General features: G+C 28.5%; 2 protein-coding genes across 3 annotated transcripts in view; both read right to left on the bottom strand.

Moving 5' to 3' along the window:
* The window catches only part of LOC105150035 (xaa-Pro aminopeptidase ApepP), a 35,059-nt gene extending 21,754 nt beyond the window's left edge, over positions 1 to 13,305 (bottom strand). The window contains exon 1 of one of the 2 annotated variants that reach the window (XM_087404203.1): positions 12,653 to 13,305. In XM_087404203.1, coding sequence (XP_087260329.1) covers positions 12,653 to 12,698 — 46 coding nt within the window. In that variant the 5' untranslated portion in view covers positions 12,699 to 13,305. The remainder of the gene's footprint in view (positions 1 to 12,652) is intronic. The other variant, XM_011062831.2, reaches the window with a different exon arrangement.
* A 1,232-nt stretch (positions 13,306 to 14,537) lies between these two features.
* Positions 14,538 to 25,596, bottom strand: LOC105150033 (alpha-Mannosidase class I a). The gene is made up of 6 exons (XM_011062827.2): positions 25,417 to 25,596; positions 22,303 to 22,516; positions 19,678 to 19,902; positions 19,198 to 19,403; positions 18,619 to 18,813; positions 14,538 to 17,904 (listed from the first exon to the last, which is right to left on the bottom strand). Exons 1-6 carry the CDS (start codon positions 25,555 to 25,557, stop codon positions 17,782 to 17,784), a joined length of 1,104 nt encoding a protein of 367 aa, XP_011061129.2. The 5' UTR covers positions 25,558 to 25,596; the 3' UTR covers positions 14,538 to 17,781.
* Positions 25,597 to 27,568: the final 1,972 nt, after the last annotated feature.

Genomic DNA, 27,568 nt, shown 5'->3' with positions numbered 1-27,568 from the left:
CGAACGTACGCACGCAGGCACGCGTGTTGCCCCATAGGCTTAACACGCTCGCGCGAAAACTGCTTCGCTTTACGCACTACTGCGCGTACATCGGTTATCGGGAAAGCATGATCTTGCTTTGCTCCTTTAGCTCCTCCTTTACTCCTTTTTGGGCCGAGGCCGAAGCCTGACTGCGGTCCAACTGTGCACGGGACGCATAAACATCCAGCATCCTCGAGAAACTTTGCGTCCGTAGTCGGCGCATATGGAAATCCGATCGGTGATCGGCTGAGAACGTAACATTTCAGTCGTACCTGATTCGTGATACTTATATCGAGTCTGTTGAAAACAATGAATTTGCAATAAACTAAAATAGATAATGGATGAAAAAACGATTGTCTATATTTTATAACTGGCCATTATTCAAACAGGCAAATGGAATTTATTTATTGTGAGAGAAGGTGAGAGAATTTTTTAAATTGGTTTTTTAACTTTATACTCGTTTCGGAATAAATTCTCAACAGATATCGTTAAATTTGTTAAATTCTTTGTGTCATTAAGCCTATATGATTCTAAGCAAGAAAAACTCGAATTAAATAGGAGAATGATATAAGAAAGTAATAATTTTTTAGCAGGAATTATTTTAGAAAGTTGATTAATAGAAGAAAGGTTTTGCTTTTAATGTGTATTGTTATTGTTATTAATTACAGCAACGCTTTTGTACTCGAAATACTACTGTTAAGTAGAAGTTAAAGTGATAATGAAGTATGATAGTGATAATGATAGTTAAAGTGAAGTTAAGTGATTTTTAATTAAGTGATGGCTTATAAAATTACCTTACAAGGAATTTCTCACAATTGTTTGGAACCTATTTAAGTCTCCTTAAAATATATCATTAAATACAAAAATCTAAGAGATACACATTTTTTTTATATCAGACTTGACCTCAGATTTAAAAGATGAAATAACCTCTTAAAGCTAACACTTATATTTGATTCCTATAAATTATCAGAACGATGAGATATACAGAAAAATGTTTTAGATAAAACTTTTATTGTTTTTTTTATATATTTTATAACTGTCTATTTAGATTTTTCAAAAATTTAATATTTTGAAAATATTCCTATTTATATTTATTTTAAGGATTGTTTCATCTCTTGAATTTGAAATTAGGTCGATATAAAAAATATGTGTCTTTTTTAGATTTTTTTTGTTAAACAACATATTTCAAAGAGAATCAAATTAGTTCCGAATAATTATGACTCCTTGATAGTTACGTTAAAAGTTACAAATAAACAAATAATAAATAACAAAAAAGTTAAATTAAAAGTTAATTTAAAAAAATATTGTATATATATATATATATATATATATATATATATATATTAAATTAAAATATAATTTTCTGAAATAAGATTACTTAAATAAAATTATAATATAGGTTATTGAATGAATTTAGCAAGAAAATTAGATAGCGATTATTAGGCAGATATAATTATCATAAAAGAATATCTTGCTATCTTGCTAAATATTATTTACTATTTAAATAAAATGTTAATTAACAAAACAAAAAGTGCTCTTAAATAAATTTCTTTTCCTCTTTTTTTTGAAACTCATAGGAAATACAAGTAGTTTTGTATAAGCAAAGTATCATGTCCATTACGATTGTTGGGCATTTTCAATTGTTTAATGTTTAAAATTTTATAGAAAAAAATAGTAGTGTTGAAAGAAATTTTTTCCACAAAAAATTTTAACTTAGACAAATTTAATAAGTTATAATTAATATGTTTAAAAAAACAAGTTAAAATTAAAAATTAATTCATTTGAAATTAAGTTAAAAGTTCTTAACTTTCTAACTTTATCATTCAACTTTTAACTATTCACTATTCAATCTTGACTTTTACGTACACTGCCATTGCGCGTGCGAGACGTATTACGTCATCATATGCGCACACGCATTATTAGGGTTGCAGGATGTGTTACGCTTCCTTCCACCATACCTGACATCTGATTCATGCTCATATGTTAGTTATGTACGCGGATCATACGCGCGAAGCGACTCCGCTTGTTCATGCGGCACGTCGCGTCGCGTCGCGTCGCGTCGCGTCGCACGCGTCACAGGCACGTTCGCAATAATAATACTTGGTAAATGCTGAAGCGCTGAACAAAGAAAAAACATGCAGAGCAACAGGAGAACACGAGGCGCGAGGGGTTGAACGACATAGGCCTATATATGCGGGCGTTTCTTTCGTTGACCTTATTAGAGGATAGTGGGTCAACTTTTGGTGGTTGAAACGTGTATCGATATAACGGAATTCGATGTGAAAGATTCATACTCCAGATAAAGTCGAATTGTAATATATTCCGATTTCTTCTCTTTTGTTAAGATCTTAGTTAAAAAAGCTATTTTTCTTACTAATCAATAAATTTTGTTGATTAAAAATACGTAACAATATAAGTGTACTTAAAGTATATTCAAAATTTTACACGTTTTAATCCTTTCCTTAATATTATTAATTATTCTTTCTTTATCCTACTTATGATATTCACAGATGTTTAGTCAGTTTAATTTCTATTAAAGCTGATTTCAGTTATTTAAATTTTTTTTTGAAAAACTATTTTTATTATCTTACATATTTCTAATTTATATTTAATCGCAAGCAATTAATTAAAGAAGACAAGTAATTTATACAAATACATGTTTTATTGCATTGATATATGCAAAGATAAACCATCAGAATAAATTATCATTGTATTCCTCTAGTTATTAAACTTTATATTTGCTAATTATTTTTTGCAATAATAAATTTATTTTATGAGAGAATAATTGTAGATAAATTTGAAAATTAAAGAAACATTATTTCAAAAATAAAGATATATATATATATATATATATATATATATATATATAGAATTAGCAATATTATTATAGAATTGTATAAAAATCAGCACGTTATTAACAGCAAACACAATTGATGGCTAAATTTAAATATTTAATAAACTCGATCTTTTTGAAAAATTGAATTTAATAGAAAGAAAATCGATTATTCAATCACATATTAAACCTATAGTTTAGTAATAATGCTTAAACGTAAGGAATCGAAAAGTGTGAAGGAAACTTGAGATATGGAAACTATACACAGACATGACATGTATACGTTATACCTACATGAATAACCGTGTCTACACGAACACGATTATATGTGTCGAACACTTTAGTTGTGTATGCAGATTAGAAAGGTGGATTAGGAGTAGCGCGTAGACCACGAGCCAGCATCAGTTTATCTGGTACGCATTGGTAAATCACGGTTTAGAATCAACCGGGGAACAGACTAGTCGAGAAGGTGGCTAGAGGAGCTAAGCGAGCTTAGGTCAGCGCGGTAGAATGTCTAAATGCTATACCTGCCGCGACGCGATGCGACGCAATGCTATGAGTCTTCGTATATGGAGAGACCCATGTAAGGCCTCTTTGTTTCTCTCTTTTTCTCCCTCAAGGAGGGATCATTAATGATGTATGCATGGCTAATGAATTTTGCAATCGTCTATTTTTGATATTCGATTTTTATATTAAAAATACAATATAATAATTTTGTGTATTATATGTGTATATATATATATATATATATATTGTAATAATATTATAATATTAGAAGTATAGGTTTTAGAAAGTCTATACTTAAGAAAAATTGTAAGAAAAGTATAAGGCAAAATTTTATTTTTGTATTTACATGGTATTATCGTAGCTGTAGAGAGAGCTGTAAGATTCGTATAATTGAAAAAGATTTATGAAGATGCTAAAAAAGATTACTTATAATTTTTCTAAGATTTGATGTATAAGTTTTTATTTGCTATAGAAGTTTGAAAAAATTTTTAATATAATCTATTTTCAAATATATCATATATCAATTCAAGTTACATTATTATATTATAATTATGATTAATGTTATTAATATTAAGATTGAAAGATTAATTTAAAGCATTTCTTCTCTTTTTCTTCTTTATAATTTATACAAAAAATAAAAATTTATGTACAAAAGTTACATATATACAAAAGTTAAAGAAAATTGATATTTTTATTTTCAATCAATTATAATTTAGAAGTTATATCATATCTACGAAAGAAAGGCTTGAATTTACAATTAAAGAGTTTAATCTTTAAGTTTCTTGAAAGTTAAGTTTCTGTCTTTTGAAAAAATAAAAATTAAAAATTGATATAAATTTAATTCATATACATTTAAGTATAAAATGTACTATTTAAAGTTTTTTTTTAAAGAATAGATTAAAATATTGTGTTCCAACTTATAAAATATAGATAAGAGCACTTTTGCAACTGATATCGATCCCGTATCTTCTGCATGTTAAATAAGCTCACGCTATGCGAGCGTTCTACCATCTAACTAGAGAAGGACCAAAGGTGGAAGCATTCTTGAAGTGTAGTTTATTGCAAAAGATAGTCCTTTGTGTTTATATTAAGAATTCCAAACTTTAGCTTCAGACAACATTTTTTCAAAAAATAACAAAATGTTAAAATATAAAAATTTTTAAGTCATCGTATTAATTAATCATTTAATAAAATGATTAAGCTTAAGGAAAGAAGAAAAAAGTTAAATATTACAATGTTTTAGAACTTAAATTAATGGATTTTTTCCCGATATATAAATGATATATATTGGGATGATGATAAATATAATTAGAATTGATGCGTTTTTATTATCATTTCGACAATGCAGCAGACAGCAACTTTGTACATGGATTTGTATTATTCTGAATTGATATTAGTTTTGTATAAAAGTTGACTGGCCCCAAAACATTGTAATATTTAATTTTTTTTCTCTTTTATTTGAGATTTATTATTATGTAAAGTGGTTAATCGATCTGTAATATTAAAATTTTTATACTTATTGTTTATTTAAAAAAAAAACCAAGAGATATTTGAAGCTAAAGAGGTTTGGGATTCTTAATATAACCACGAAGGATCTTTTGCAACAAATTGCATTTAAAAATCGCGTTTTCACTTCTGGTGCTCTTTTATAAGTTATAACGCTTTCAAGAAGCAATATCTTCGGGATATCAAAGCCTTGCATCGACATATGAATATTATTATTATAAATTAAAATGACTGAATGTCAAATAGTAATAATGGGGGAGATGGGTGGGATACCAACATGTCTACATGTCATCTCTGCATGTCTAAGGCTAGTTAAAGGCCGGTATTCATAGTTGGATCTTATAATTGAAACCATTTTAAGTATAGTTTTAAGATGTCATGAACCAATTAGAGAGTCGCATTAGCATCTTAAGACATTACTTAAGACGGTCTTAAAATAAGAATGGACTATAAATACCGCCCAAAGAATCACCCAAAAAGTTTCTTTATCTCTCGTTAAATAAGTATGGATTATGAAATTTTTTCGAATTTATATAAGATGAGGGATTTATGACTTGTCAGTTATGAATCCGTCGTTCTCACATAGAGTCACACGACATTTCTAAACGACTGTCAAATATAAAATAAATATTTATTTAATTGTATAACGATCTAATTATTGGGGTTATATAACTACAATATGCAGTAAATATATTAATTTTATTAAAATAAAATGTTTAATTTTTCAATTTTTGTTGTGCTATATCTTGCTCTACAGTCACCTATCGATGATGTCATTAACAATTGTAATTATTTATAGTAACTTGTAGTATTTTGTGAAAATTTCTTAAAAGCTTTTAAAAAGTTGGAAAATTGACATTTTATTAATAATGAGTTATCTAAAAATTTAATTTTCTATTTAATTTTTTTTTCTATTTAATTTTTTTTTCTATTTAATTTTCCAAAAATTGGATTTAAAAAAATTAAATTTATACTGGAGAACAAGTCTTGTTGCACTAATTGAAATTCTAATAAATTCAATTAGAAAAATATTTTAAATAAACAAATTTGATACTTATAGATAAAGCTATTAAACATTCTAGTTGAGATAACCAAGAATTCAATTATAATAACCTGTTTCAAATTTTATAAAGTTTGAAATTAAGATTTTTCAAAGGAAGCATTGGAAAATCAAGTGCTATTTTTTAACTTTTTAATATTTCACAAATTTCCATGCTTGAATTGATGAAAAAAATCGAATATACATAATGCTGACAAATAGCATGAATTTCATTTTTGTAAAGCTATTAAAATAATATGATGTTAGAATTTAGTTCAATTAGTTTTTTACTCTATATAAACATAGATGGGAGAAAACGGAAGCGAAAAGTGGAAACCGTTCGATCAGGCCTGCAGAGTTCGTCGATTTCGCATTGATCGCCGATAGTTGGTCGTTTCGCGGCGTACGCGTTCGGCGGCACATCCCGCGATAACCATAAGCACGTCCGACATGTGGATACGTTCATTCATTGGATTCCGAGCGAGATAGCATTACGGAACAAAAAGAGATAAAAGTACCGTTGCGATTGCGAGAAACGGAGACGAGGAAAGCCGAAAGGAGGGAGAGAGTGAGAGGTCCTGCCAACCTCCATCGCAGTATGGTAGCCTGCTACATCAGGCAGCCTCTTTTCCGATAATTTGCCACTCATTAACATAAAACTGGACCACATGACGAGTGGAAACGAATGTCGAACGATAGAGAACGCATTTATGAGAAGGAACGGGCATCGTGTCTCTTCTTACTGCCGGACGAGGAAGATATAAATGATCTGCGCGTTATAAAAGGGAATATAAAATTATGCGAATAATAGATTTAAGAATAACGCGGCTTATAACAAAAATGTATATATTTCTATCACGATCGTATTATTTACATCTTTTTGTTGTTTGGCTAATTTATATGCTTCTTTTACAATGTGTTGTAAGTAAAGTAATATAATCAGTAATTTAGCAACAAATATTCAGATAACTAATAAATGCAGAATTACAGCAAAATCACTGCGTTAGCAGTGCAAAGTTAATAATTACGAAATTAATTTCAAAGATCTCTTAATAAATAAAATAAGTGATGCATTGTCACTGCGGCATTCTGTTTATGATTTGCTTTATCAATATTAGTTAAATTTATCGATAGTTATGTTCTGTTTCTTCTCTAAAGAAGAAAAAATATATTGATTAGATTTATAAATTATAATATAAACTAGTTATAGAATGTCAATATCCTTGAATTGTCATTACGGCGTATAAGGTATTGCACAAGATCGCCGCGTTATTTGTTATCATTCATTCGTAATGAGACTTAAAGAAGTACATAGATAGCAGAGCATTATCTGTCTTTCAAAGTGGAATAATTGTTTTAAATAGTTAAAATTATCTAGTCCACGATTAATTAACCTTCAAAATTAATGAGTTGTAAGGCGTATCGAAATAGTGTACATATCTAAAATATGATCCTGTATGGTCTAATTACCAATATGATCTTCTCGTTTTGCAAGCATAAATTACAAGATGAATTCAACAAATAGCACTAATAATATTAAAAGCTGCTGTACATGAAATTAGCAAAGTTAAATGTAAAAGCACAAATATTTTAATATTTTAATATTCTTTACAACACTGCATTTAGTTTATATTTTCGTTACAACGTTTTATATGATATGCTATTTTGCTTAAAATCTTAAAATCTACTGCACCAATATAAATATTTGAAAATATCTTATATATTTTTTTTATATTTTGCAGAAATATTTCTTCTTCTGAAATTGACTATCAGTTTTTAATTTTGGACTCAGCAAAAAATAAAAAAAAATTGCTTACATAAATCATGTAGAGTCCAGTTATTTTCTATGTATATTTACTTTGTACGTATGTATTTGTTGAAGTAATGACTCACTGTACGTATGCAATACTGAATTTTAATTGTATATACTACTCAACAAATAAAAAGGAAACACTTCAGAACACGCTCAAAATTGCGCAATATTCAGAGAATATCGTAACTCGATGAAAAATTATCGAAGACAAAAAATCAAAAAAATATTTGAAAGCTCTCTATTTTTGAAGTCGGTAATTGATATTTTCTGATTCTTTATGGAGATAACGTTGAAGAAAAAATGATCACTTTTGCTTCAACATTCAATAACTCAGTAAAAAAAAATCGTACAGTACTCAATAAATAAGCAAATTGAAGGTAAAGATTCACTCTTTCAACTACCGTAAACCGCATTTTTATGTGAATTTTATTTCACATCATAGATCTTCGTAAAGTTTGTAAAAATTTTTCAGATTTGAGTATTCATTTGTATCCGTATATTTCCATAAAGAATCAGTTAGATTGAAATATCAATTACCGATTTCGAAAGTAGAGATTTCAAACACATTTTTGATTTTTTGTGTGCAATAATTTTTCACCGAGTTATGATGTTCTGAATATTAATTTTGAATGTGTTCTAAGATGTTGATTTTTTTAAGTAATGTATATTTATATATTTATCACACACACGTATCTTAATAAATCATTAAATCGACCTTATTAATATCATCGTATCGCATGATTTTAAAGTAAAGTTGCCGATATCATTTTCAAATTTTTTGTTATTACAGAAACGACACAGTGCGGAATAAATCGACTTTGTCACGTAATGTTGTGATGCTTTTAATTATTAAATATATTGTTAATAATTATTATTAATTTCTTATTAAATCATATTTTAATATTTACTGCATAACGTAAAAATTTAACGTAATTTATTATAAAATGCGTAATTTGTGAGGTTTGTTTAATCGAAATTTGTCATCATACAGAGCATTCAGCCGTATGATTGTATTTTTGGATTACATTCCGTGGATTTTTACATTCAATTTTAACTCGCGCATTTATTCAATCACCCAAAAATACGAGTGTCGAAAATGTTGCGTACAAAATGTGATTGACGTATTTCGGTAATTGGTACGCGAGTGACTGAAGTTAATTGTATTTTGGTGAGTAAATGTTATGTCGTTTTGTGTGAGTATTATAAATGAGCAGCAACAAAGATGGAGGAACCAGAAGCGAAGGAGACGCGACATCATACTAAGTTAAATTATTATTGAAATAAAACAAATTGAACAGCGTGAGATGATTTGCATTTTCTCCAATAACATGTATACATATAGTTAACCAAAAGATTTTTTTTATTCTTCCACTAGACTACATTAAAACTCTCTTTTTTGCTTTTGCCAAATGTCAAATATCTATCACACTTGAAGTGTATAGTTCAGCACAGAAAATAGCCCTAATATAGGTGTAGTAAGGCTTAAAAAATTGATCAAATGTGAGAAGAATAATTGACTGTTAGTCAGTTGTTGTTGGTTTAAGACTTACTACATCTATTATGTTTCAAAACTAAAGAAGTCTTTTAGGCATGTGTGTCGTGGGTTGCTTTCTTTTCTTTTTTAAGTATTTAAAAGATCATAAGCTAGATATTTCGGGTCTAAAGTACAGAATTCACAAATATAATTTAGATGCTTGAAAGCGTCGAAACTATCGACCTTTATCTTTTGCGTCTGCGAGAGGAATTTCTGGTACGCCGACTACGCATAGTTGGCTCGAGTTTGCAGCTCGCTCGTAGTAACTGTAGTAAGTGAGCACTATCGTATTTGGGAGCGAAGTATTTGCGCGCGTAAACAGGTTCCGTCGAATTGGTGAGACGAAATCGTTACTTCGCGATCGGAAGTATCCGGAAGTATCGACGATCTCATCAATTTCCGCCCCAACTTACACTGCATCGCTCGCGCTCTTCTCCAAATCAATTGAGACGAAACTTTGTACGACCGCGTTCGTCTAATGGAAACCGTAAAAAAGAAACTTCATGATAGAAGAAAAAATCGTGACAGGCACGTGATGCTTAATCTCTTTTGTCTAGCTTGAATTTAGTCAAATATAATACACGATTATAATAGTTAATTCAACTAAACAGAAGCTAAGTACAGTCTGTTTATTGTAACACAAAGCAGTTACTGTGTAGCTTTAATCGCATTTAAAATGGTTAGATCATTGATAGCCCGAGATTCTGTCAGCATAACAGCTTGACTTGATTTGTGTTCTTGAAGCAGAAATTACGTGAAAGACATTTTTATTTAGAGACAATTAATTGCACAATTTTTATGGACTGTTTATTGATGCGAATAATTGTTCTGTTTGCGATAAATGATGGAAAAAGTTACGGGTAATTTACGGCTCGATAATTTTCGACGACTAAATTTCAAGCGCTGGCGGCATGACCGCAAAGTTCTGTTATTTATAGGCCAACCTGAGTTCTCTTCTGGGGTGCGTTCACCGCGCGATCGCAGCCAGATTCCAGCGTTTATTATGTTACGAGACGCGTGGTGCTATGTTATGTGAAGAAATTCGCGCGACTGAATATGTTCACGCACGTGGGCCGCGTATCGACTCTGACAAAATTAAATTTTTGGATACCGTTCTGGATACGTGACATCCGATATTTCGATTTAAATTTCACAGAGCACTTAGGAAATTATCGCTACGAGAGTTTCATTTGTAATTTTGACATCGCGTCATATTGTTAGTTTTTCGCGATTTTTTAAAAATATTTTCCAAACCATGTAAAAACTCATTTCTACATAATATAAGGTATACTATTATATTTTATATTACAATATAAGTTTTTATTGACAGTAGCAAAGAATTATACTTACACGGAAAACAGTTTTTGATAAAACATTCGATCCTTTTTAGAAATTTTATCGATGTATCACGGTTTATTTAAAAACGCAAATTTTGGCAATGACGTGGAAGATGACGTATCTATGCTTCAGTGAAAAAGCTTTTTCTAGATAGATGACGACGATGTGTATAAATATAAACTAGTGACGGGATAAATACGCGGTAACATTTTTATTAATCTACTATATCGGTATAAGTTTACGCTTATACCGATATATGTAATCTAATTTTCATTCATAGAATATTTGTTTAACAATTATGGATGTTACATTAGGATGTTAAATTTTATATATTAATTCTAAATTTTATTTATTTATCTCTCAAAGTTATAAGTTTTATGCATTATGATAGATTAACTTATCTATAAGATTTCAGTAAAACTTACACCTTTGATGATTCTAGAAAGTCTTTGTTTTTCTTGTCTGATATTCAAAAAGCTGTAATACTTATATATTAAATATATATATATATACATTTATTAAAAATGACGTGATAAATATTTCCTGATAAATATTTAAATAACAAAAAAATTGTACATGCTGTAAAACTTTTGTTATTATTTTTGTATTTAGTGAGCAAAAAACAATTAAGAATTTATTTGATTCAAATTATCGAAACAAATTTCATTTGTTGAGTTTTATTCATATTATTAATGCAACGATAGTAAATTATGCACATGACAGTGTTACGTGAAACCAGATATAATAAAACAATAGTAGTGTTGAACGTCATAAAATGTTATTATGTTCGGCCTCAAGAGACGTTAGGGAGTGTTATAGTCGTTTATGACACTCACAGTAGATGCGACATTGAACTTAACTCGTTAATAACTTCCGGTCATGATTGAAACGAACGCAAGTATATTGTGTTATACAAAACAGCTAATGTGTTAATAAAGCTTGTAATTCATTTTTGTTAAATTGCAAAATGTATATGTATTACGTGTTATAATGTTTTAAAAACCCAAACTTATAGAAATTCCAAAAATATAGTGACCTTTTAAAAGTAGAAATTTTAAGTTTTAAAAACCTTTTATTAAATTTAAATTTCGTTCACTTTTAATGAAATTATATCTGCTTGAATTTTGAAATTCGTAGCGAATTTTTGATCGAACTCAATATATTATTGACAATTTAAATTTCTTATTAGAATATAATAATCAAAATTAATATTAGCATAAACAGATGTTTGATTAAAAAAATAGAATGTACAATAATATATTCATATAAAATTAATTAGTTTATTTAGTAACATAATAAGAAATTATTATTTCTTCATACGCAGTATAATTTTTACACAGTATAATTTTTTTGATACATATATTAATAAAGATTTTTTACTTCGGTTTATATCGCATAAAAATAATTATTTTTATGTTTTATGTCGATTGAAATAACTTTGAAGAGACAAAGGGATTATTTAATAGATTTGCGAGACTATTTCATGGACATTTTTTGTTATAATTCGTAACGCGTTAAATTTTTATATAGACTATGATTACGAAGGGCGGATCTATAATATTAAATGATCTGAAATATTTGCATGAAGATTAAGCGGTCAAGTAACGCTTGTTACAAGATGATCAGTTACAAAATTTTATTTTTTTTGAAAAACTTTATTAACAAAAATGAGCAAAATTATTAAGATATAATTGTGCCAATTTTGAAACATGAAATATGTGTTATGCCAACGTTTTCTTGTATGCAATTTTACACATGTCTGCTTCGCAAATATTTTCGTTGGCGTTGCACTACAAATTTTACAATCTATCAATAACACTTTCAAAAGAAGTTTTGAAAATTCTAAATTTGTTCAAATGTCTCAAAATTGATCAGCAATTTTTTACGAGATATCGAGTAATAATAATAGAATGTCCAATAGTATTTAGCTTTGTTTTATTTATTTATTTTTATGTAGTAAGTGATTTAAACGTAATTTAAAAAAAAATTTAATTTAGAAAGAGAAGTTAATTAATTTGAAATTGTTGATGTAACGTTATAAAATCATTAATGGAAACTCACCTAAAACGCAAGACGTAAGAAGAATTCGGAAGATAAATCTCTTCATGATACAAAATCTTCGATAGCGCTGATGAAATAAGTTTCGACTCACGCTGAATTGAGATAAGAAGAGCAAACGCGATTTACGTCAAAAACACGCGTTCTTATCTATATTTAGATCGCACTTCACTATTAGGGCCGGTTGTATCAAGAAAGAGCGGTACTAGAGAACAGTGAAGACTGTTTGCTATGGTACCGGAGCAATGATACTTTTCTGGTCTCGTTATTAACTGTATCGCGATGTCATGCAATCGAGGGCCAATTTGACAAAATCACAGGCAATTCTTAATGCAGGAATTTATTCTTTTCTCACAAATTCTGTTTTTTTCCACAATATTTTATAAATTAAACTGCATTATTAATAATTTCCATCGGTCTATTAATTTTTCGCGAAATTGGCACAAAAAGAGTTGAGAAGTGTTACTTCGTGAAATATTTTTGAGCGTGAAAGATTTTGATAATAATAAAAAATCAAATTGATACGAAACAATGAATTCGGAAACATTCGCGACTAGACATTATCCGTGCCACGATTATCGGTGTAAACGTTGTCGAAGCGATGCGCGACACAAGGGAGACTGATCGCGCACAACTCTAATTTTCTGTCTCTTCCTCCTCCTCACTTCTTCATGCTAGACTGCCTCCTACAGCTGCAGAGGTGGTAGTGTCTCCTTGAAAATTCGTAGTATTTTTTCGTAGGATTATGATGTAAAGTGAAAAGTATATTATTGGCAAGAGGATAATAAAATATGTCTCTCAGAAATAAAGAGATGAAATAAAAGATTCACAAATTTTATAATTACTGATTAATTAAATTCCAATGATTAATTAAATTCCAATTTTTTTATTTTTATTTTCTTGTTTACACTATATATAGTTGTTGCTGTCATATATTTATTGAAGAAATAAAAAATTTTATAGATACATAGCAATAAAGCAAAATTATTATAATGTGCATTATCAAATAGAGATCTCACTTTAATTTAATAAAGGATATTTAAATTATTAACTAGTATAACTACGATTAATTCATGATTATGAATGTTTTAAATAATTCTTTAAGTACAATTTGAAATTAATCAGAAAGTGAAATTATTCGTAATTTATAGGCGATTTTAGATTTTCTGATTGTGTATATGTGATCACATGCTTAATAAAAATCTGCTCAAAGGACATTATTATAAGAATTCGTTAGATGCAATGGTAATTTATTTAAGATTGTCAAATCTTGATTTAACATTGCTATAATTAACATAATTACAGTAATAATTCCGTAATATTTAATTTTTATTATATTTAATTTTATTATAATTATGTATTTTATTTTTTTAAAACAAAATTTATGAAGATTTTATATCATGTTTATAAAACTATATATTGAACTGTATCGACCGCTAATTATTATTGATTCTAAAAATTGAAATAAAATTGCATTCTGAAATTGGAAGAATGGAAATTGACAGTGGAATATAACGTATTATCAATATTTATTTATTTCACTGATCATGACAAAGTAATAATTACGTAAAGCTGTTAAAAGTAAAACCCCGTTATCACTAGATTGTATATTATATTTACAAGTATAGTTTGTATCTGACAAAACTTTTTATGTGACATATTTGTTTTTTCTTTAATATATATATTTTTTCATATATATATATATATATATATATATATATATATACATATTATCCTGTAAATATATATATATGTATGTATCTGTATATATATATATATATCATATCCAATATATATGTACATATATATATATATATATATATATATATATTTCGTCTGGCGCACAATCGCTTATCGTTCAAAGATCAAGCGAGTAAAGCTAATAAAGTTTTGTTTTTTTCCATTTCTCTTGTTATCATTCAAATAAACAAATTGTAAGCGCCATCACTGCCACAAGAAAAGATTATTGTACCCAAAACCCCGTTCAGTGAAGTAGTCCAAGTAAAATACTCTAGTAACAATAAATTATTAAATATCTATTCACAAATGTATAGGCTATTATTATTACTATCATCATCATCGCCGGACACTGTCATTCTCGCTATCATTCTCGATGTCATTATCACTATTTTTATATACACACCATCTACGGCTTACTGTATCTGTGTGTTATTAATGTGGGGACCGGAAGTTTGCGAGATTTTATGGTGAAATTTTAAGAATTGAATTTTAAGAAAACGTATTGAGACGATAGTCACTCGTGACTATGAACATCCATTATGAGTAACTATCAAAGTTCACCATAAAATCTAATTGTTAACAATTCGTTTTAGTTATTATCAATAAATGATTATCTATAATATCAAATAAACCTTGTGTTACAAAATGAATTTTCTCTATAATCTTCTCGGATAGAGATATCATATATTTATTTGCGAATCATTTTGAGCGAGTTACACCAATAGTTAATTAGTCATCTATAATAATCAATATATAAAAATAATAGTTTAAGCACACATAAAATGTAAAATATATTATTATTTTAAACAAATGTCATTTAATTGTAGATCTTTCCTGAATTACATTGTTAATTGCAATAGTAAAATAAAGATTTAATCATTTCAACGATTAATGTTGATTATTGGTGTAACACTTCTCTAAATCTCTTAATATAAATGCTTGATAAAACGGTATTGACATCTAACAAACATCATAGGTAGAACCTCTTGAAGATCGACGCAATCTAACATAAAAAACGAAAATAATATGATTATTATTAACTGTCACTTTAAAATTCAATGTATAATCACGCATCTAACCATTTTGCTTCATTCGGACGCGTAAGAGTGAACGGTTACGCCGCGCGGTTTATGTGCGTGTATGTATCTCATAATATAAATCTTCCTATTTGTTTGTCTGTCTATCTGTGTTTGTTTATTTGTTTGTTTGTTTGTTCGTTTGTTTGTGTGTGCGTGTGTGTGTGTTTTCTATTTTGCGTTTGAAGATGATGTTTCGAAGTTTCGCCTTTGGAACCTCATCTTATCAGAAAACTGCGCGACAGCTCTGTACTATACATTAAGTAACTTTCCGGCCGTTCTCATCATCGATAAGTGCGATGCTGATTGTTCGGAAATTCAATAAGAGACACCATCAGGGTCAAATTTATTGAAGAAAAATGTTTTACAAAAGCTCATTCACGAGATAGACTTATAAAAAGTCAGAGTCTCTTTGCGATTGTTGATCATGATTGATATTACTGAAAAGAAGTTCCTTTAACTGTAATTACAATTGTAAGTTTGATCCTGAACACGAAAATACGTGTCTTTGAGATATATGTTACTGTTTGTATATAATTGTTTCTCATTGGATATTGTAAAATCCAATTTGGACGAATCAATTCTTACAATTGGTATAAGCGCTATACAATTATATGGTGTTTCTTCTACAATCTCATTCTGTATCTCGCACTCTTCGTATAGAATATGACTTTCTTGTAATCTTTATGTACACGTCTCTACCTCTCATTATAGACTTTGCTAGTTAATTGTTTGCTAGTTAACTGTTTTACAACTACGATATTTGACTTGCAATGATGATCGCCGTCGTTGCAAACGCGCGACCGCATTCGTACATTCGGTCTACACCTTTTTCAGATTTCCTTTTTATTTCATTCTACTTCGATTAGCACACCATACAAAAAGCACGCACGCTCGCACCACAATCGTGAGAATGACAGTTTGGTTTGTATACTTTCTCCTTTCTTCCTTTGTTAAAAAATTCAGGAGGTTGGGAGAGATTGGACTCGATAGCAAAATTGTTGGATAGTCAAAATCTTTTTGAGGAATATCGATAAAAAACGGGGAAAGAGACGCGTTAAGCGTTAGTGTTACAAAACGTTGTATGGGACTTTTTTTTAAACGATGGTTCGACGATTTATCGCTATTTTCCTCTCTTCTTTTTATTTTTTTATTTTTTTTTGATTGACTGACAGTTTTATTTTCAAAGTTTTACAAAACAAGTTTATATTGATGCTTGGTATCGACGAAAAATTTATTCTCATTCGGCTATATAAAAGCAGTTCACACATAGTTTCAATTAATACACTGAATTCGTACGCGATCAAAACTTAACATTTGAAAAAATAGAGACATTCTCACAGAAACTACTAAATAGGTGTCATTAACAATTTGATACATTAATTTACTCTATGTCTTATATGATAAAATATTCCACAATTATTAAGATTTTCTTAATAATGCTTTTTCAGAGTTCTGCTTTTGGAGAGTTATATATCTCCAGAGTAACTATTGATGAAAAAGAAAGGAATGCCAATGAATCATCGATTACCCTGCCGTGATTGTTAGAGAATATTAAAAATGTTAATGTTACAAATATACATTTAAGTGTGAAGTAGATCGCTTGGCGCTGCGGCTGAAAAAGGAAATGGGCGAAGCATTCACATTCTCGCAATATATTTTTCTATTTTCATAGCTCTCTCGTTCATTCTCTCACATTCTCACTTTCTTTATTTTTGCTATTTACAAACGTGTGGCTTAAATAACGTTCGTTAATAATATTTTCATTCTGCTTTTTCTCACTCTCAATTTTCTCGCTCTCTCTCTCTCTCTCTCTCTCTCTCTCTCTCTCTCTCTCTCTCTCTCTCTTTCACTTTTTCTCTTTTTTCTTTACTTAAAATAATTATTTTAATTTAAAATGTGTATCAATTCGCTCTAAGCGCGAAAACTATAATAATTCTTTATCCTCTTCAGTAATTTGCGATTTTATTATATACACAATGGGTCAAAATTGAAATAAATCGCATAATAACATTTACAAATAAACATCTTTTATATCGTAAAGTGAACATTTGTGTGGTAATAATGAATATTTATATGGTAATAACATTTGTATGATATCGATATAATATTATAAAAAGAAAGAATTAGCTAAATAAGCGCTTTGTCAATTGGAAATAAATTTCTTAAGTCTTCTGTCGCTGTATAATTTTGATCCACTGTGTATCGTCATATTATTATATATTATATATACACATATGTATATATATCTGTCGGTTCCATCACTGCCGAACGAGAACTGTCAGTATCGTTCAATATGTCGTGAACTTGTCTGGTTTATAAAGAGGGAGCTGGGCGGTACAGAGGATTGCCCTTGATAGGAAGCACATGAGCCTCGGAGTTGAATACCCAGTCGTCCAGACTTATGAGATCGTCGTCGCTGAAGAGCAAATAAAGATACTGGAAAAAGAACAAAATATTTTCACATTTCATATTTTCATATCTATTATTATACTTTCACGATATACGTATATTTTTATTAAATTCTCCTTTTCTCTTCCTATTTCATGTATTAAATAATATTCTTTATTGAAAAATTTCTTTACCGTTATATTATATCTATTTCATATTGTTTCTATAAATGCTTTAATTAAAAAAATATTATAAATATTATTATATATTATATATTATAAATCTAATTAAAAAATATTATGTCAAAAATATTTATATAGATTAAATAGAAAATAAATTGTAATTACGCAAAGAAAAAACAATTTTGCTAAAGTATTTAAAAATTTAGATAGATATAAAAATAATTTTGTATCTATTAGATAGATCTAATAATAATTTTGTTGAAGGAACAACTTTGCCAAAATAATTCTTTAGGAAACTCAAGCATGATGAATAATGTTGAAAAAATTTTGACATTCTAACGATTAGTTTGATAGCCTAAAAAAATTTGATTTTTAGATTTGTACAGCTAAATTTTGTAATACTTCAGTAAAACCATTCTTTCCATGCAATAATATCAATCAAATTGCTATGCTGCACTATGTTAAATGTAAATTTATGAGGTGCTGTCATTGTTGAAAAGGTCTAAATATTAAACATTTAAGTCAGTTTTTACGAGAAGTAGCGTAAATCGAATCGAAACGATGCTTCGTTTCTCTTTACCTTCAATGTCTCAGCAAAGAAGTAACTTTGTTGGACGTCGTCTTTCGCCGAGTCGACTAGGTAAACATTGTTAAGTCCCGTGAATCCTCCGGGAACCCGACAATGTTTTTCCAATGCTTGAACCGCCTCCCAACCCCATTCGCGATATTTTGGATCCTTTGTTAATCGCCACATTACGAAGTAAGATTCGAAGGTCTGTAAAGAAGTATATTTTGTTTTACTATTCAGTAAATATATTGATTTTCTTATAAAAAACGATCTTGAATAAAACAAAAAAAAAACAATTTTCTATGTACTTTATAATTTTTGTTATAAATTTACAAACTTATAATAATTAAAATAACTAAATTTTCTATTTAGTAAAAAAAAAGAAATTATACCATATTTAAAATTTTATTTATAAATAAAGTTAAATTCATGTACAATATATTTTTTTCGCAGTATAACATTTGTAAAATAATTTTCTAGTATGGAAAACTCTCCTTCTCTTTCTTCCACTTTTAGAAAAAACGTAACTATGATAGTAATATTTTATAAATTTGTGCTAGTTTTATTTTAGGATGAGAGCGCGGGACTTACCTCAGGTCGTAGAATGTAATATTTTTCGCCATTCTTTAAGCTTCTGGCCTCATTGCCTTCGATAAAGTGGAAAGCTTCAGGGCCGAGTTTCGTAGCGCTTCTGTCATATGATTCATGACACGTGTTGGTCAAACCAGCGGCGATGTTCATGTATTTTTCAGACACCTCGTTTTCTAAAGTTTTAGCGCCCAGAGCAAACATACCGCCTACAAAACATGCAATAACAATTTCATTGACAAGACTTCTTTTGTTGAATTAGCTTTTCATATAAAGACATAAAGTAATTCTATTTCATAATGATAAAGCTTTTTAATCGACTAAACAATTTTATAAATATCATAAACTTGAACGATAGTTACTAAGTAACTGGAGTGTTTATAAATGGATCATTTTATAGCATGTACTTGAGTATCATCGCGCAAGGTTGACTATTATACTGTAAAAATCATGATAATTATATTAATGTAAATTAAAACTTACCGGCAAAACAAGCCAAGTGACCCATTTTATGCTCAAGCCTGTCGTATTTTAAATCCGATACGTAGACAAGTTTACCAGGGGATGTTTTGATCATATGCTGGGTTATAGCAGCTATAGCGTCGTCGTACATTTCACGTGCCTCAACATCTTCCTTGCCTGACTGGATCCAAGCTTTCAATAGGTATTCATAGAAACTGTCGCCGAGCCCACCGAGCGACATATGATCTGCACATAAAAAAATTTCTGTCGTAAGTAAATTTTATGCGAATTCCAAAAGAGCTCATGACATATTTCTCTGTAAAATTATTAAGCAAGGCCCGCTGTTTTCTTTTTTATATAAAAATTTCTTAACAAAATCAATTTCTGATATAATTTCTAGATAAATATGTCACCTAATAGCTTTTGTATTATGAGAGATTAAAGAATAAAAAGCTTTCCAAATTGATAAAAAGAACTTTACTTGGATTAAAGAATAAGAGAATAAAAAAATGAAAGAAAAGTAGAATTTGGGATTATAATATCATCTTATTATATTTTCTTCAGATTAAAGAAAAAAAAATTCTACATACATCTTTTAAAATATTATCGAAGTTAATTTATAATTAATTATTAAATAAATTTATGTAATCTGTATATTAATTTGTCATCAGTATCGATATATTTAATAAAGATTTTTATTTATAATAATTAGTATTAATAATAAAATATTCATAAAAATCATTAAACTCAATTTTAAATTTTGAAGAGAGTATATTAATATTCTTTTAAGTAAAGATTAAAAGATTAAAAACGAGCGCACATACTTTGTCATGCGTTATATTAAAGAATGTTTTAGAATATGAATAATAAGATTTGCTTTCTTCCATTGACAAAAATTTCTAGTGTACCAATTTTGCTCTTATTTTCTATTCTTTTCATGTTAAAGCGAAATTAAAGACTTGCGGATGACTCATTTTGCAAGATAAAACGGCTGTTCGCGACTGCTTTAAAAGAGATACCGCTTTAAAACGGATAGCAACGGTAATTGTTGCGAGATAAAGGAATGTGGAAGAATCTTTTTCCGGAAAAAGAGGAGTTTGTTCTCCACGCTACAGGTCTACTTCGATCATGTTTGAGGAAGGCGAAACAAAGGGCACATTTCTTGATTTCTACTGGGTTAATTCCTAGGTGCCTTGGGCTAACTAAAAGCATGGTTTTCACTTTATGTGAAATCTACGATGAAAGGACGTACAGTTTCCCTTTATCTTTCTGTTCACTATTTCCTCGGATAGTAAGAACATTACCTCGTGAAAATACATGAAGATCAGAGCCATATGAGATTAAACTTCCGTTAAACGAATGTTAATTATGATTTCGAAGTTGACAAGTTACATTTTAAACACTGATTTTTATTCGCAAAGGCACAATACGCGTCTTGTTCATTTTACATCTTGTTATTAAAAAAACTCAAATATATTGATTTTTATTGTTACACGTAAAGAAAAAAGTGCTCAATCAAACATGATGACATTTTCGTTGACAAAGATATAAAGGTTCACGAAATAAATTACATATTGTTGTGACAATACATTTTATCAGTGAAGTTGCATTAAACAATGAGAGTTATTACATCAAATACATGTCATATTATATAAAAATATTATATAAAAATTTTTTGGTTTGTTATATATTTATTTAAATGTGTCTTAATTGAAAAGTCAATGTCATTTATTTGAGCAACGTTTTCTTTTTAGTATACTTATAATACGAGTGTCTCTCCAACAGAAAGAAATAATGAAAAATGTGCGATGAGACTAGATACTGAACGGTTTGGATGATATATATCCTCAAGGATTTCGTCATACGTGCAGTAAGAAGGTACACAGGCGCAAGGGATTTAGGATCCGAGGCAGAGGATGATAAATGCGATATTCAAGATCGGCTATGGTGAAGACGGTGCCGACGCCGCAGCGGAGCATCTTTTCGCGAAGCAACATGAGCCAATGCTTGCAATACGAAATAGTGAAAAAAGCGGGACGATTGAAGTTGTGCGGGTTTTCTACTCTACAGCTATGCGAAAACTATTTTCACGATATGATTGATAACAATCAGATTAAAAATATATTTTGTGCAAAATATACGCATATAAAGATTTATTAAATGTAATAATAATAATAATGCCTCAAATACATTTATATCGATTTGATATTGTCTGCTTGAATACATTTAGAGATTTTTAAAATCACGAATTTGAAATGCAAATATGAATATGAAAACGTTGTTGTCATTCATGTCTACGCGAAAATAATAGTGAGAAAAAAGCAATTAATTTATGATGCAGAAAGGGATACGTATATTTATGGGATATGTATGTAGGAACGACAGAACAATATTCTACATTTTCAAAATACACTCCTTTATAATGAATGATTTATAAATAATTTTCTAAGTAAATTATCTTTGTGCGCTGGAACTATATATTACACTACACACACACACACACGCGCGCGCGCGCGCGCGCACACACACACACACACACACACACATGCGCGCGCACGCATGCATGCACGCAAGCACACACATATTTGCGAATATTGGTAAAAAATATAGAAAATACATATAACGCAGATTATTGAGATCACTTACGTTGACCCCATTTTCCTGTTCTTGGATGGATATAATTCGGATATAGACCCTTTGGTTTATCCAGACTCTTCAAGACTTTCCTTACATTTTCAACTTTGCTCTTGAACACTGGATTATTCGTTATATCGCTCAAGTAGGTAAACTCAAGATGCATTGTCCCGATTTCGGATAAAATACTGCAACCGCTGCTCGCCCAACCGTAATTCTTGCTGGCCTGAAAAATAAGCGCAAGTTTCCAGCTAGAACAACACATCGCAAGATATAAAATGTTCAACATAATAAACAGATAGATTAATTATAACAATATTTTAGAAAATTATGATGTTTAAATAGTAATAGAGTAATATAAAAAATTTTTCTTTATAATAAGAAAAAAAGGAAAGTAAAATAAGAAATATTTATACCAAATTTATTTTAAACTATTTACATATATATTACAAATTTATTAATTTCTATAATAAAACTAACGTATTAAAAAAATCTAGAATATGATTTTAATTTAAATTTTATAAAAGGATTTACTTGAATATCCAATTTTTTAATTTATGAAAAGGAAATAGATCGTACAAATAGTATCCATGAGAGCAAGCAAAATATGCTAATTCTTTGAAAAGAATCAGAATATTAAGAATAATATGGAAATTTTGTAGAATGAAATCTGATATGGTTTTAAATAATCAAAAGCCATTGTTGAAGCGAAAATCCAAAGAAACGAATAGGCAATCTGTTCATCGGATATCGCCCAAATATTGTAACGAGGATTTAGGTAGATGAAGTTCGGTTGGGAGAACCATAATCGCTTTATAATTTAATCTAGTCAATTAACCTACCCACTATAATTTCATGGTGGTAAGATAGACGAGCATGCATGCGATGTAACGTTTGCATGTGTCTTCTGTTGTTAAAGGAAAAAGAGAAATTTCTCATTGCTATGAATATATAGCAAGTTGTTAAATTTGTTATAACAAATGTTACATATTTAATTAATACATGCGTATAAAAGACAAATTTTCGTAACTTTTTATTGTTCTATATATGATAGTTATTTAAATTGAAAGAAAACGGAAAGAAGAAAATGCACTTCGTTCGTGTAAAATAATCACATAGAATAATAAAAAAAAAATATATATATATATATATATGAAACTTTTTGAATCAAAATTTTTCATTATTCTTTTCTTTCGTATCATTTCAAATTAATTAACAATTATGGTGCGGAGATAGATACACACGGTAATTAGCCGCGTCCATTGAAAACATTAATACGAACTATGAAGTCAAGCAGATAGAATTAATCGGCATATATACATTGCGTAATGATTCAGTCTGAATCTTTTCCCTTTCTCTTTTTCTCGTATTCTCGACTTGTGCGAACTATTCTTCAATAAAATTGCATATGAAATTCGATTATTACTGTACATTTGTTGATTTTCATTTAGGTACGGTTATAAATTATCTAATTGAAAAATACGTAAGACAATTTATAAAGATATCTCAATTATATATTTTCTTTTCTTCACTATAAAAAATTCTTCGCTATAAACAAATTTTTTGATTTTGTTTATATTATTTCGTCAATGGATAAGTTCTTTTCAAGTTTGATAAAATAACAAGATAACTATCAACAATAATCATATAATAATCATAAAATAATATAATATATTTTTAGATTAGTTTTTATTCATTTGTATAACATTCTTTACATGATTATGATTATATTAAATAAGTAGTTATTATTGTTCTACACATTTTAAAAGCACTTTATTTTTATCATCAATTAAAGCTTAATTGATAATTTTATTATTAAATTTAATGAAATAATGATAAATGGTTTAATTATTAAACATATAACATATATTAATAAAATTGATTTTAGTTTAAATTTTGATAATACTAAAGATGTAATAGAGCTTTTTTTTATTAAAATAATCGCTCGTTCTTTTATAAGAAATCTTCTCTTTATTTAAATTCTAAATCATTACTTATCATTATTTTATCGCCAAATAATCGATATAAATGAACATATAAAAAAAAGAAAAAATAACATATATGAACGAATATGTCGTTTATCATATACAGTTAAAGGCCGTATCCGCCTCCTGCAGCCTCATTATCCATCCAATTAAGAATTTGCATATTAATCGCGTACCGCTATTTCGACAGACGTGACTTGATGGAATCGTTTCAATTAAAGCGTAACATCATTGCCACATACGATGTTTAACAAGAAGCGCGTAAGAACGGAAACACCACGCCTTGAAATAGCTTTTTAAAGTATAGTCATGCGAATGTGAGCTGTGTATAATTGTGTTTTATATTTATACCGCGTGTTTCATTCCTTAGATCAATGGATCGTTTGCTATAGCAAGCAAATTTATGAAAACATGTAAGAAAATCCACTTATTAATTTTATTACAATCTCTTGATTTTTATTAAGCAAAAAAATTATATATTATACTTTAGATTTTTATTAAGCAATATAACAAAATGTGAGGAAAAAATAATAGCACAATTTAATAATAATACTACAATATTTTAATAAGTTTATTTATAAAGAACAACTGTAAACAACAAATGCATCGAAATTATATTTATTTTAAAATAAAATATCAAAATTAAATTAAAAATAATTTTCACAAAAACTTAAATTAATATATCTCCAGTAATCGACAATTGACGTGGAAAGATCTCTAAAGTAATCTCTTTTTTTTTACATTATTTGGATACATATAATTAGATGATTTCTTTATACATAACTTGTGAATCTTTCTTTACTGGAAGTTTAATCATTATTTCCTGTCGTAACTTTTAATTTTCAACTTTCAATATTAAACATCTTGGCAATAAAGAAGCTATTCCAAGAAGTTTTTCTTTCGGGTTTTGACTCCTATAAAAAGTGATTTTTATTAAAATGTATACCTGATTTTGATGCAACCTGTATAAATTTACGACATTTCATATCCGTGATTTCTTGTTTTACTTTTTTATCTCAGTGCAGTAAATGAGTAGGTTCTTTTTTTGGTGCAGGAAACGAAATTAATGTAATATCAAAGTACATCGAACCCACGTTGATGCGAGCACTAGCGAGTTATGGCAACGAAAAGCCGCACTTACCCCGGTATGAAGGTTGATGAGGGAATGAGGAATTCCGGTTTCCGTCTGGAAGGCAGGCAGCATCCGTTCACCAAGTTGCGCCGCCTTATCCCGGAACATCACATCTCCCGTGAGAGCATAACAGGCAAGCAGACTTCCCATGAAACGAATATTCGTCTCAAACAGCGATATTTCGGAGTTCTGAAACAAAACAAGCAAAACGTTTGGATTAATAACGCGTTGATCGTTTATTTGTGAATGAAAAGATTACAGTATGTAATATAACGTATCGCACATGCACACATACATACACATATCCGTTATCTTCTCATATAATCTTCTTATAATAAAGATTCTTATAATAAATATGCGTTCATTAACCCTTTCGTTCTCATTATAGCCATATAGCATATGGCCAGGCATTATAAATTATGAAATAAAATATTACTGCGATATATTTTCACATCTATATATGTATATACATGTATATTAGTTTTTAATAGTCTTATATAAATGTAAAAACTTTAAGCATGTATTTTATAATATGTATATGTATATATATATATATATATATATAATATATATATGTATATACATATAATACATATTTAAAAATTTTTGATTATAACATGCAGTATCGACTTACATTTGGTGTCGATTCAGTAGTACAAGTTAATACAATAAGAGTTTGCAAAGTTGTAACTTTCTTTATACATTTTAGATTTATCAAAGATAAGAAAACATTTTTATAATAATTTTACACTGCAAATTATTATACGTGACTGTAATAAAAATAACACGTAAAAATGTCCTTAGATATTTCCAAAATGTTTTCAAATGTTTTTATATATTATTTATTTACCATGAACAAAAATACAAACAAATATTTTTGTAGCTATTAAATAACCTAAAAATAAAATACAGTAATTGAGCAATACGATTTTTAAATGTTTCCCGGTCAAATTTGTAACTATAAATAAAATTTTGTAAAGAAACATTCTTTGCACAGAGCCATTCATGACATAACTTCCTCGTTTAGGACAATTATTGATCAATTATTAGATAAATAATTTGTTTTCTTTCAGCAAAATTTTCTAATAAAATTTTTTAATATATTGAAAATTATATATTGAAGAGAAATAACTTAATAATTGCTTTTAAATTTACATTGTGTAACAGCGCGATATAATTCAATCTTTGATAATTATAAAAAAATATGGCAAAAATCGAAAAGAGCAAAATAAATAATAAATATATAATACATAATATAAATTTCAAATAAATATAATCATTATCCGTTGGCAAAATTCAACGGAATAGTGTTTGAATAGAGTTTGAATAGACGGAAATGAAGATGAGGAGAATATTTGTATATGTGAGTATGTGTTGCGTCTAAGATTTGCGGCATTGCAGTTCTATTCATCGTACAGAAACTCGATTTGCATCATCTACGTGATGTAAATACATGGATTGCACTATTCACTAGATAGCACTAACTAGTGTTTTGTAAAGTTATATCAGTAATCTGAAATAGTAATATTTGAAAGAAAAATAAATAAAATCCTTTATAGTTCACATATAAAATATATTAATATCATAAATGTATCACATACAATACAAATTTTTTAACAACAAAATTATATTACTATTTGATCGATAATTTTTAATGTTTATAAATTCAATGCTAAAATTGAATTTATTATTTTAATAACTTAAATGTCATGAAATGTGAAATAATATATGCTTGAAATAATAATAATAATATTTCTTGGTGTTATATAATAGATCATTCATTGGTAATAATTCTGTTAAATTGTCATCGATATGAGGACAGATATGCGGCAGAAACATGACGCGATGTGAAAGCTGAGTGATATTAGCCGCAAAATGGAGAGAAGCGATTGTTAGCGGTTTTGCATCGTGTGTCATGGAAGAATAAAAAATTTTTTTCTACCTGCTTATCATTCGTATTTTTTTATTTTGCAAAAATTACGAAACAAAACTTCTTTCTAGTATCGTTAATATCACAAAATATATTTAAAGTTTTCTTAACTGCTATTATGATTGAAATATTATTACGTTAATAAAAACAAAAAAAAATTCTTTTCACAAAATAATAGTCATATATTCGTTAAATATTCGGTAGATACTTTATAATTAGGAGAATCTGAAA

The sequence above is a fragment of the Acromyrmex echinatior genome, chromosome 3 (genome assembly GCF_024713525.1).
Source record: "Acromyrmex echinatior isolate Ae372 chromosome 3, ASM2471352v2, whole genome shotgun sequence".
Classification (NCBI taxonomy): domain Eukaryota; kingdom Metazoa; phylum Arthropoda; class Insecta; order Hymenoptera; family Formicidae; genus Acromyrmex; species Acromyrmex echinatior.
This window is presented reverse-complemented; position numbering and strand designations above follow the sequence as displayed.

Coding starts and splice junctions, on each gene's coding strand:
- LOC105150033 (XM_011062827.2), bottom strand. CDS start 25,557: ATGGGAAGTCTGCTTGCCTGTTATGCTCTCACGGGAGATGTGATGTTC. Junction 19,404..19,677: donor TCACTTGGCTTGTTTTGCCG/GTAAGTTTTAAT, acceptor CATGTTTTGTAG/GCGGTATGTTTGCTCTGGGC. Junction 17,905..18,618: donor TCTTTGCTGAGACATTGAAG/GTAAAGAGAAAC, acceptor TTCTTTTTCCAG/TATCTTTATTTGCTCTTCAG.